This window comes from Aricia agestis, chromosome 14, assembly GCF_905147365.1.
Source record: "Aricia agestis chromosome 14, ilAriAges1.1, whole genome shotgun sequence".
Taxonomy (NCBI): domain Eukaryota; kingdom Metazoa; phylum Arthropoda; class Insecta; order Lepidoptera; family Lycaenidae; genus Aricia; species Aricia agestis.
The window spans coordinates 13,277,406-13,290,953 of NC_056419.1; the positions used below are offsets into that span (position 1 = coordinate 13,277,406).

At 35.7% G+C, this 13,548-nt stretch overlaps 1 protein-coding gene across 1 annotated transcript in view; it reads left to right on the top strand.

The window, feature by feature from the left end:
* Positions 1-13,548, top strand: part of LOC121733571 — an 80,821-nt gene that overhangs the window by 14,320 nt on the left and 52,953 nt on the right. The window contains exon 2 of the mRNA XM_042123865.1: positions 11,715-11,975. Coding sequence (XP_041979799.1) covers positions 11,808-11,975 — 168 coding nt within the window. The 5' untranslated portion in view covers positions 11,715-11,807. The remainder of the gene's footprint in view (positions 1-11,714; positions 11,976-13,548) is intronic.

Below are 13,548 nucleotides of genomic sequence, written 5' to 3' on the forward strand. Positions count from 1 at the left end.
CCACATTTTTATCTATTTCTTCGCTCTTATTAGTCTTAGCGTGATAAAATATAGCCTATAGCCTTCCTCGATAAATGGGCTATCTAATATTGATTTTTTTTTATCGGACCAGTAGTTCCTGAGATTAGCGCGTTCAAATAAGCCCTTTCATATAATTTCCCACGTTTTTTCCACATTTTTCTCTATTTCTTAGTTTCTATTAGTCTTAGCGTGATAAAATATAGCTTATAGCCTACCCCAATGAATGGGCTATCTAACATTGAAAGAATTTTTCAAATCGGATAAGTAGTTCCTGAGATTAGCACGTTCATATAATTTCCCCCGTTTTTTTCCACATTTTTATCTATTTCTTCGCTCTTATTAGTCTTAGCGTGATAAAATATAGCCTATAGCCTTCCTCGATAAATGGGCTATCTAATATTGATTTTTTTTAATCGGACCAGTAGTTCCTGAGATTAGCGCGTTCAAATAAGCCCTTTCATATAATTTCCCACGTTTTTTCCACATTTTTCTCTATTTCTTAGTTTCTATTAGTCTTAGCGTGATAAAATATAGCTTATAGCCTACCCCAATGAATGGGCTATCTAACATTGAAAGAATTTTTCAAATCGGATAAGTAGTTCCTGAGATTAGCACGTTCATATAATTTCCCCCGTTTTTTTCCATCAGGTGTCCTGTTTGCTCGTTTGCCCTCTTATTTCATAAAAAAAAAGATAGCATCCTCCAGGAGCAGGAACACCGTTGGGGTTTAGTGGGTACTGGGTAGTCCCGGGTGCGTCTTCCGTCCGCCCCGGGGAGTCCCAAATAGGTACTTCGGTGGTCCTCCCCAGGCCTCGAGGAAAAGCATTCCCCCAACGCAAAAGAAGGTGGCGGAACTACGTAATTTGGTCTTCTTATATGAAACCCAGCTTACCGATCATGACTAACATTGAGTTGACATAACCCGACTAAAATATGAATCTGTGCGAGTAGCAGTGCTGTTATCTCGATATTTCGTCACAACGAAAATATATTTTTAAACAATTCAAAGCTGTATAAACTCCGGTGAGCTATTTTGGTGGATATTCAATTTATTTTCAAATGAATATAAATTGACAGGAGAAATATTTCGTCGCTCAGGTCTAACCTAATGAAAACGGCGGCTTTCAAGGTGTCTCCTGGTATTAATTGAACCCGAAACTCTGGTGAACCGACAATTTCTAGAACGTTATTGTTACGAAGAAACGGCATATTCTGAGAATTATGCATTTTGGGATGCTGAGATTAAAGAGACAACGGACAATTTTAGTCCCTCGATCGCGGATTCTTGGAAATCTATTGTTATTCTATTGTTATCGCGGTCGAATTGATAGGTTAAATAACTAGATGTAACAAGCTAGCAGCGCGGGAACCGTACATTCTTCTGAGACAAAAACTATTCTACGTCCTTTTCGGAGACTTATAAGGCGACGCCTTGATAATTTGGCTGTAGCGATATCTGTTTTTCTCAGCAATGACTAAAGCTAAGAAATCAAAGTTCATTGTCAGTATTCATCATGTCTTTGTCTTTGAATTACCCATAGCATAATACGACTGGTCAACTTGTATAACACAGAATAATCAATCGAAAAGACCTCTGTAAAAAAAGTTTCTAATTTTGCCAACAGAAGAGAGTGATTTAAGCTTCACAAATTTGTAAATAGATTGTTTTAAGCATACATTTTAATTTGCCCATAGCTTATCTATACTAATATTATAAAGCGGAAGAGTTTGTTAGTTAGTTAGTTTGTTTGTTTGTTTGTTTGAACGCGCTAATCTCAGGAACTACTGGTCCGATTTGAAAAATTCTTTCAGTGTTTGATAGCCCATTTATCGAGGAAGGCTATAGGCTATATTTTATCAAGCTGATACTAATTATTTGAAAGGGCTTATTTGAACGCGCTAATCTCAGAAACTATTGGTCCGAAATGAAAAACTCAGCGATTGTAGCGTGACGAGGTAATAAACAGAAAGAAACAATTTCGCGTTTATAATTTTGATTGCTAATGCTACACACTACACTATTTTGTTTATATTCCGTTATATTTTCAACTTATCTGTGGCGTATAATTTAAAGTTATATTTCTGAAGGAAATAGTAAACACAGAAATACGTTTTTAAATATTTTCCTCGACGAGTGGCACTCATAAAATTTGGTAAGTTATACAGAACAAAATTTTGTTGCTCGTTTGTTACCGCGTCAGTCTTTTACGATGTCGAATAACTCCCGTAGTTAAAAAGTTGTAAAAACTTGCGGAAAAGCAAAAAGATCAGGTTGAGCGGCTCATTAAGTTTAGTTTGCCTTTTTGAAAAAGAAACAGGGGTCGTTTTAACCGGCAATGGTTGAACAAAAGTTGAGGTATATTAACAACCTATAAAAATAATATTATTGATTCAACTATAGTATAATATTACTAACTACTCATTTAATTTTATTGAGTAATACGTCATTAACGTCTGTAATATTATTTTCGTGATCACTGGTTAGGTTAGATTTTAGTTTTATAAGCAACTACCTAAGACAAATAATGTAAATATTTGCCCAATATATTATACACAAAGATAAACATTTCCTCTTTAAAGGAAAAGATAATTACAGTCGGCTTGTATTTTACTTCTTTCAATTATTCAAAGCACAGCTATTTTAAGCGTGGCAAACTACGTGACAAACTTGTATTCAAATAGCATTACCGCGATTTGCATAAATACTCTTTGAGTTACAAGATTTTCAAAGTAACTAGAGTTGTGTATGCGTTTTCCATGTCAAAAGCCTTATGTAATGCATTATTGCATAAGGTTGCATTAATTCATACTTCCATACTATTACTACTTTTAATATTATAAATACGAAAGTTTGTTTGTCTGTCTGTCTGTCTATTACCTCTTAACGCTCCAACCGCTGAACCGATTTTGCTGAAATTTACTTTGAGTCCCGGGAAAGGACATTGGATACTTTTTGTCCCGGAAAAATGTACGGTTCCCGCGCGATAAACGAATTTTGGCGCAACAGAGTTGCAGGCATCATCTAGTAGGTATGCTATATTGCTTTAGGGTCAATTTACATATCAAGTTTGGTCCTTATATTTCGCAGGCTAAAGCCTTTACCAGCTGTCCCAAAAAAGTGGACTTTATTTCCCAAGAAGTTTTTACTTCACCAACCAATAAAATAATTGAACCTGTCCTTTGTTTTAACTGAAACAACTGTATTTACACGTGTTAACGCACACACATGCATGAAACTACGCGCTTTCCTTCCTAGTTTTACTCACACATTAATAAACCAGCCGCACAGTTGTTAGAACTCTGTCTATACTTTTATTCTGAGCAGAGGTCTGCTCGTTCATTTAATTTAATATCTTCGAGTTTGTTACTTAATCTGGGCACTCCAGAGGCTTCTTATCAATTTCTGTGACGTCATCGAATCAAAAGGTGATCGAAGCCGTAGTAAGAGGATCAAAGAATTATTTTCAATATAAATTGTAACGAAATAATATTGTTTCACGCTGAATTTTGTGATGAAACGCACAGATATTTTCCTTTGAAGTAGAACAACGTAATTGGAAGTGATGATAATAATTTATTGTGTTGTCAGTTTTTTATTTTTAGCAGTATCGGTGTTAACTTTTATAAATGTTCGTGATTTCTGCATTATTTTATTCATTTCTGCATTTAAATTCAATTGTATTTTTTTTTCTAAGTGATTAATTGCGTGTTCACTGTTCATGTTCCGATGGCAGTATTGTAGGTCTGACGACCTTATAGAAGCCTACAGTTGGCTACTTCTGTTGAAATTTAGTTTGTTATTATTTTTAGCAATATTCCGCGAAATAAACTTCCACCTTTAAGAAATGAGTGAGTGTACGCATAGGCATGCGTACAGCACCTCCCTCCTCCCACACTGCCTATGCGTACACTCGCATGCAAGAACCTGCAAACACCACCACCACACAAGCAATAATGTTGGCAAATCCGTGCAAGGCCCCTCACCACCGTGCAGGTTGAAAACCTCGCCCCAACACCGGAGCATCCTCAGGATGTGGACTCTACTATTGCTTGTGTGGTGGTGGTGTTTGCAAGTTCTTGCATGCGAGTGTACGCATAGGCAGTGTGGGAGGAGGGAGGTGCTGTACGCATGCCTATGCGTACACTCTCTCATTTACTTAAAGGTGGAAGTTTATTTCGCGGAATATTGCTAAAAATAATAACAAACTAAATTTTAAGCTATGGATTTCCGCAAAGTAACGCCTGATTCCATTAACTACTTCTGCTGACATTCTGGAGTGTACCGTTGTATTTTTTAACCGTCAACTAATCACAATATATTATATTGGCTACTTTCTCCATAGAATTTAGTTTATTATGCTGATGATAATGATGATCCGTGCTGAATGATGTTATAATTAAATTTCGCGCTCTATGATTCGAAAAGATCATTAAAGCGGCTGGCAATGAGCGCGATAATAGGGGAGGCCCATTAATTGTTCCCGGAATGATGCTGCATTAACCGATGAAAGAAAATGTGTGCTCAGAGGAGGTTCTCCACTGACACATTGGTCTTAAAAGCTCGGGTGGTTTCGGCTAGTTTCGTATAGGTTCGGGATCTAGGTTAGGTAATTTTCGTTAAGGTTAGAAAAGTTTGTCTTTTTTGGAGAGATTTGTCTCCATTTAGGTAGTTACGGCACATGTTTGAAGAGTTTTTTCTTAGTTCAGGGAATTACAGAGAGGCAGAGAGGGAAAAAGCAACCGTGTCACTTAATGGTATGTGATAGCTGTAAAATCACCCATTATGAATTGCATTCCATAAAATTAGCTCTAGTTTAATAGCAGTTTTCTCGAAAGCCCATACAAAATTGATTTGCCCACGGTCTATATCTATTATGCCGAAGCATGGGTCTCATTAATAGTTGTTTCTGGAAATATTTGCCAACTTTGTGCTGAATTCCATTGTGCCTTTTCATGTCTCCTAGTGCGTGCATTCTTAAAGGTCGCTAGGGACTGCCGCATTTCAACGTTCGATTTTTCATTTGCATATTGCCTCGTTCTAGAATTCTTAGAACTTATTAATACAATAGAACTTTTTTCGAAGCAATTTTAACGATCGGCAACCGATCATGAATATTCAACTAAGACCTGTTTCATGAAAAATCCTGTTATTTAAGTTATTTTTCAGTGTCTCCAGAAATAGTTTTGTTAATGTGCGTAAAAATACATAAGAAAATATTTTTAGTCTTTTTAGATAACTCATTACATTGTGTAAAACAAAATATCTATTGATAACATTAAATTCTGTTCGATAGCTTAGGCGCTACTTTGTTCTAAACTTAAATAGTTTTAAATATAATCACAAAATTGTCTACAAATTGTGATGATATTATGAATAATATGAAGTTCAGAGATTCATGATTCCATTTGTCTCAAGGTTCATACCTCATACTGTTTCTTCAGAAAAAGTATACCTACAATAATTTCAGAATCTGAAAATACCGTTTCGTTTCACCGTCGGGCGCACACAGGGTAGTGTTTTCACTCAAGTGGTTTTTCATCTAATCACGCTTAACCATTCAACCGCCTTTCCGCATGCAGCAACAAATTGAACAAATCAATCGAATCAGCCCACGTTCGGATGAAATCCCATTAATCAACGCTTTAATGAGACGGGGCCAAGTGGAACAAACTCTTTTGTTTTCTAGGTTTATGCAACCTTTGTCTCGCGAACAATAATGTGGCCTAGATGATATCAATTTTTTTTCCATAAATAACTCGAAGCTATTGTTTTTATTTCATTCCGGGGAGGCTTTGTTCTCGTCATTTCCTGAAATTCGTTCGGTGTGAAGATCTGGAAATTTCTAGTGCACGCAAAGTTTTTCCAGGAATATAGTTAACTAGATCACACCAGCAATATCTATCAACTAAATCAGTGCAGCCGTTTTAGCATGAAGAGCTAACAGATAGACACACTATCGCATTTATTAAAGTTTCAAAGATATTTAACAATACTAGCTGACCTGGCAAACATTGTTTTGCCATATAAATTATATTTTCTAGTATCAATATAAAAAATTGATACAAACCTATTCTCAGGCCTATCGAATGTACCATCGAGGAAGTTGATTCCTATGCAATTGACAGACCAACGTTATTTGGTCGAATATGTCAATTCAATGTTAATTGTGATCTGTCAGCTGGGTTTGACGTAACGCAACCAAACTACTTAGGTCCCCGATTTGCATAGGAATCAACTTCTCTGATAGTACATACAAAATGTTATTAAAATATGTTGAGCGGTTTGGAGGAGTTCGCGCTCAAACACTGTGGCACGAGAATTTTATATATTAGAAAATTCTATCAGACTTCGCAGTCATCATCATCATACATTGTCCATTGAAATATTATGTACAAATTATTTTCAATTTTCAATCGTCCCTTGCAATACGTCCAAATTATTTTTAATTTTCAATTGTCTCTTGCAATACGTCCAAATTAGTTTCAATTGTCCCTTGTAATACGTTCAAATTATTTTCAATTCTCAATTTCAGTAAGATTTATTCTATCTCTTCCTTCACACGACTCTCCAAAGATAAAACAAAGAGAAATCCAAAGCACTGCATTACCGATTCGACGAAATGTCCGTAAAGCGGCGAATTACGCTTTCCAAGACACACCCTGTAATCACTCACTCCAGAAATGGCCTACAAAGTTCACCAAACTTCAAGCTTAGCCGCTAAAATGTGGCCTACATGCGTTTTGTCTAGGCATTCAAAGGATGCCTAACCTAGATAGAGGATTATAACGTGAAGCTAATCCTAGATCTAAAGCGTAAGCTTTTGTCTGAGGAAATAGTTACGTGAATAAAATATAAATTATAGGAGGTACTACCAGAGAAGATAATTCATAAGCAGATGGAGTATATGTATTTTAGTCGCGTTTTGTCAAACCAAGCAACAGATGACGACAAATAGAAGATTTTCTTACTGAAAGTTTTTATCGAATAGGCTTCGAAGCTACTGTAACGATTTGACTGAAACTTGGCACAGATCATAGAGTAGATCACGAAAAATAGAATGGGCTGAATTTGCAAAAGAAAAAAAAACAGAAACCGTATTGTTAAAAGCTTAATAATATTATTTATTGAGAAACCAATTTATTAATCCTTATTCTAATAGCCAAACGACGGGCTTACCAAATGTTTTGTTTGTTTTGCATATTTCTGTTTTTTTTTGTACCGGTCACTGGTCGTAGATATGGCAATGACATAACGCAATGCAATATGACTTCACTCTGAAGTGTTGCCATAACATTAGCCATTATTCACACCACGTCTATGCAAACTCAGTGCATAATGGCCGGCGCATCTGGCCGTAATTACTAACAGCATAAGCTCGTTGTTAGCTCGTGTCATGACAACCGCCGGCCAATATAAGCTAAGTGTTAGAAATTGTATCAGTAAATTGGACAACGACGTGGAATTGGCTTAAGAATTTTTTTTTTTTAATCAATTTATTTAAGGGGTTTTGTCGGTGACCGACAATGCCACCACATAAAGCTTATAAACAAATCAATCACAACATAAGATACTTATAATTATATATACTATCTATACCTAAATATAATATGGGTAGTATCTAAACCTTATGAGATAGTTGTATTGTGTTTTAGTATTGAAATAGTATTAGTTACTAGATGTTTTTGAAAAACTGTCGGGGAAAATAATTACCATCATAATCAGTTATAGGCCAGGGTGCATAATATACAATATGTATGCGTCCGCATGTACGCGCTATGTTTGTGCTTTGGCGACTACACCGAGAGATGACAAGCAAAATATGTATGTAAATGACAGTGTCGTTTTATTTAAATAAATCGTTACATCCATACTAATTACTAATATAATAAACACGAAAGTGTGTCTGTCTGTTACCTCTTCACGCCCAAACCGCTGAACCGGTTTTGCTGAGGTATGGATATACTTTGAGTCCCTGGAAAGGACATAGAATGCATACTTTTATCCCGGAAAAATGTACGGATCCCGCGCAATAAACTAATTTTGGTGCAATGCAGTTGCGGGCGTCATTTTATTGCCGAATATACAGGGTGTAACAAAAATAAGTGATAATACTTTAGGGTGTGTACGTGTTCCTTGTAGAGACTTCACTGTGAAAGTAGCAGCGCTGAAAGACGAAAAAATTTTTTCACTTTTGTATGGGCAAGGGCCCGAGCGTCACGAGTTTCCCCATACAAAAGTGAAAAAAAAAGTTGGTCTTTCAGGGCTGCTACTTTCACAGTGAACTCTCTACAAGGAACACGTACACATCCTAAAGTATTATCACTTGTTTTTGTTACACCCTGTATAAAATTCTCGTGTCACGGCTCACGGTGTGCGTGGTTGAACTCCTCTGAAACGGCTCGACAGATTTTCGTGAATCTTAGCGAGCATATCGGCTAGGATTGAGAATCGGACAACATCTACTTTTTATATTGATAAGTGCATTTGTTGAATAAATAATAGTAAATTATTACAACTCAAGACTGACGGCGACCATTGTTTGTGCGACGGGATAGCGATGGACGTTGCCATGGTGACATACTTATTTAGTCACTTCAGTAAAATAATATGGGCGAAATACTTTATATTTATGGCAAAACAATGTTTGCCGGGGATTGATTCTTCGATACTATTCACTTTCTATATCCGCTTTGCTCGGAAAAATTCGCTATCTGTACACTACACAGTTATAAACTAAGTAATTATGTTACCTTCTGAGGTGTGAATTTCTTTTCCTTTACTTATTTGAAGTACACCATAAACTTGTTTATGATAATAAACTAAGATTATTATCATAAAGAAGTTTATGGTGCGAGTAATCATTATATCTTATGCAGCAACGTTAGTGTAGTTCCTAAACTTGTATTAGGCAGAATATAAGAAGCCGTGTTATCCCAAAACATGAAATCGATTCAAAACAGCAATTTTAAATCCCATCTCTGTCGAAAAGCAGGTGTAATTAAAAAAACAACTACAAAATCAGGAAAAATCAAATAAAAGTTCTTTGTAACTGCATCTACAAAGTAACAATTCTTGTTTAGCCTTTTGCTATCGGCTTTCTACCTTTGCGATATTGAAATAGCAGCAATTTCAGTTGACAATGTACTGAGTTACAAAATTGTTTTCGACTTTACTGAAACAATTGTGGAGAATCAAATATATTGGCTATGGCAGTTCATACAACTTCTTTTGAAAGAGTAGAATAAAAAAATATACGTTACTATACCCTTTCTTAAAAGAGTGATTATTTTTTTTGGTTTCAAAAAGAACTTAAAAAAAGGATTACTTATTAGGAAATTAAAATTTTAAGCATCGTGGTTGAGGACTTGCTTATGTCCATTAATGCTAAAACCTTTTAGGGGTTTTTTCGATTGTTTTTGGCCATTAAAGCAACAATTTGAAGATCATTTCAGAAGTATTTGCTCCCATCAGTCACTCTGACACTGAAAAATGTTAAGCCATAACGACGAGGAACGTTTGGTGTCGCTTTTACAATCTTTTTTAAATTTCACCCAAGATGGTCACGATAAATTAGAAGTACCGAAACATTTCATCCAAAGATCCGATTTAGTGTAATATAAAAAAGTTTCTATGTAATAACAGGTACAGCTGATGACAGATCAACGTATCGGCCAAACCTTTATGGCCGTTCCCAATATTTGATCTATCTCTGGTTTTGCCCTACTAGAGATAGTAAGTAATAGCTCACAATTGACATAAAATATGTCTCTAATGTCTAATGTGAGCTATTCCTATCTCTAGTAGGGCCAAACCAGAGATAGATCAAATATTGGGAACCGCCGTTAGTGAGTTTAGAGCTTATCATCTTGAGGTTACATAAAGAAAAGATATTTAAAAATTGCACCAACAAGAAGTTAAATAGAGCATCACAATTTGAGTGCCCCGAATTTTCCATTTGAACGAAGTCAATCGTTCGTTTAGATTGAAACTAAGACAGTTATACTACGTAAACACTGTACAATGTAAAACCTACAATTATTAGAGTGTAGAGAAAAAGAAAAAGTGGAGAATGCTCTCCACTTTTTCCACATTTCCGCAGCACACATCACATCACAAAGAAACGAAAAAAAAAATCCTCATTAAAATCCATCAACTGATTACCGTCTGCGCCAACCCTACGCATATTGTTTAGCTACTCAGGCGTAAACACTTCGCTCCATTGTTACACCCGCGCGTGACTGAGGGTAATTCATCAGGCTAATCCATCAAACTGAACTTCGAATCACAAGCTTTTAAGCCTTTAAGTGAGTTCCGCACGCATCGCGTCGGATCACGTGTACGCATTTTTTCATATATTAGGGTTGTCACATCGAAATACAATACAGTATGTAATGGATAACTCTCAAACATTTGAAACTGCAAATATGGTTCTGGTTACTGACATAAAGTAGCTATGGCACCGAGGATGGTATACCGATTGGTCGCACCAGATTTATATTACTGATGTAACTAATCACCTATGTGATGTAAATACATAAATGCAGATTTACATTGAGTCAGTAACGTAACGTAACGTACGTAACGTGTCAGTGCACTACCATACCGTAAATTGATTTCAAGTTTTTTTTTAATGAAATAAAGGGGTAAACGAGCAAACGGGAAACCTGATGGAAAGCAACTCCCGTCGCCCATGGACACTCGCAGCATCAGAAGAGCTGCAGGTGCGTTGCCGGCCTTTTAAGAGGTAATAGGGAAGAGAAGGGAATAGGGGAGGGTAGGGAAGGGAAAAGGGAATTACACTGACTTAATGTAAATCTGCCATTAAATCGCTGCCATGTCTTCAAAAACAATTCCTATAATAAATCTATTTATTAGTATGACAAAAACAAAGAAAGTACACCGAACATTTTTTAACTCAGTTACTTTTCCATAATTCGTAGGATTAATCTTTCAATTTCAAAGTTACGGTTAGCGTTAAGAATTTGAATTCTTTTCATGAATTTTTATGGCCGAATAAATGTTTACTGATTTTAATTACTAATCGTTATATCGAATTAAGGCGAGGATAAACCCCAATTTGTTATTCCGTGACTTCCGTTTTACCTAGTTCCAATATAATAACGAAGTGTTAAAAAATATGAGATATAAAGCACAATATTTAAAATACCTTAAACCATAAACATTTTAATAAAACGTGATACTTTGGCTGTAATTAATTTACAAACTCACTTCCGATAAAAATCTATTTCATCGAAATATAAGTATTAACTAGGATAATTGTACATTTTATTTTAATAAATTGTTAGTAAATCTATATTAAAATGCCCTTAACCGAACAATTTTGTTTCTTAATATTTATTTCCAAAGATATTTAAAAAAAACATGAGAAATAGAGAAGATCCGCCCGAGTAACTGGAGTTTTATGCTAAGCTAAAATTAATCTTATTGCGATGCGTATACGCTTGGTCTTTGGTTGTGTGCAAGGTTATCGTTTTGGATTGAGATTAATCCCCGCCTTAAGCAAAAAGCTCTGCCGTAAATATTTAAAGTAGAAAATGAATATTATTTACATTTTTATGACCGCAATTATTAACTTTTGAATTCAAGCTGCTACTGGGAAGTGGGAACTGGAATAATTAAAAGTAAAAAAAATAACGATAACAATAAACAATTAAATCCTTTATTGTTTCAGGAAAGATGCACAGCAAGAAACGGCAAAAGAAAAGAAGGAAGCGAGTGCGGTGAAAACGAATATGTGACCTAAAGCAAAGTAATAAAGTCCAAAATGGCGAGACAGTTGAAGTCGAAAGATTTTCTTGTGGCCGTGTTGTTTTTGTGGCAGACTATAGTCTGCGATGGGCAGTGCCCGAAGTTTGCTGAGAAGCCACTGGAGACGAGGGTTCAGGATGCGCAGATAGTGTTCAGAGCAGTGGTGGTGGAAGCTCATAGACAAGTGAGTAGCTCTTGATACCTGCAGGTTTAGCATAACAGCATTAGAAACGGGAAAGAATTGACATACTGACATATTTTAATAGTCACTTTATCCATTCTTTTCAAGAAAGAAACCGCTGCAATGGTGACCATGCTAAGCTTACTGTTACTAAACTAGCTTCAGCATGCTTATTGTGTACTCTGTCTTGCTACTCTTCTCGGTGGGTGTAATCCAGAGAAATAAATCAAGATAAAACGGCTAAGCGGGTGTAGTACGCGTGTTTCAATCTTGCACAAGTGAGCAAGATTCGTTGAACATTCATTTAGTCAGCGCGTACGTCTCGATTTGATTACACCGGAGGGGTTGTGCAAAAATGCCACATTGTGCAGTGTTTAATTGTAAAAACAGAAGTACGAAAGTGAATCGGTCAAAAGGAGGTATTTCTTTCCACGGGTTAGTTATTTGTTCTAACTAAGCAAAAATTGACACGATCGATTCCATAGCAACGCACGCGCGTCGCCGTTCTATCTTGATTTATTTCTGTGGTGTAATCAGTCCCTTAGGATGGCCATACTGAAATACTTCTTTGCCTCCAGACGTATCTGTCATTTGTCCCAAAGATAAACGTTCTAGTGTACTAACTGTCGCACTCACAGACAAACATTAATTACTTAATTGTAATCAAATAAAGATTTTGACATAAGCCCCTTAAATTATCCGTCAAACTCTTCATTAAATTAAAGTTCAATCTATATATTAACCCTTAATTCACTTCCTGAGTCCCAGGGACTCACATCGAAATTTTAAACGGCCATAATTTAAAAGTCTTAGTAGCTAGTTTCCCCCACGTCTCAGTACCTTTGAGATATTTGGTGAGTTATTACGCCGAGTGAGTCCCAGGGACTCATACTAGTGAATTACGTTTTGATTATTTTTATACATTGTTTTGAAATGTTGATTTTTCACCGTTATTATAATTAAAATTATGTATGCGTTATTTTTATGTTGTACAATTGTAAAATGGCTCTAAAAAACATGACTTTATCAATCTAAGAGAAGACGGAGCAGATTCCATTCTGGAAGCCTGGCTTCAAGAAGATTTGAACGAAAAAACGAGATTCCTGAAGATGTGAGCCACCCTGAAACAAGTTAGCTAGGAGGGAAAATATGCCACTACAAAAAGAGATCAAAAACTGCTTGTTTGTGACAAAATGTCTGAAGCCGATATATTTTACTTGCTCAAAAAAGATATGCCGACGTATGTTTTAGATAGTGGTAGGAACCCACTGCACGTTTTTTTTCTTTGTATAGAAGCATACATTAAAGTTTATTTTATTTTATTTTATTTTGTGTACGTTTATTAGTTTAAAAACGTTAATTTCTTTTTAATTTTTAGAATATTTGCTGGTTTAGAGAAACCTTAAAAATATCATTCTTTTAAAAGACTGTTAAGTGCCTTTTCTTTAATTTTCAAGAGGATCTCAGAAGTTTGGTAAGTTTTGTTATTTAATCTTATAATTGACTAAGTACTTTAGAAGATTACTGAACAAAATGTTGATGAAATTTGTTTTATTTCATAAAAACATACATTTAA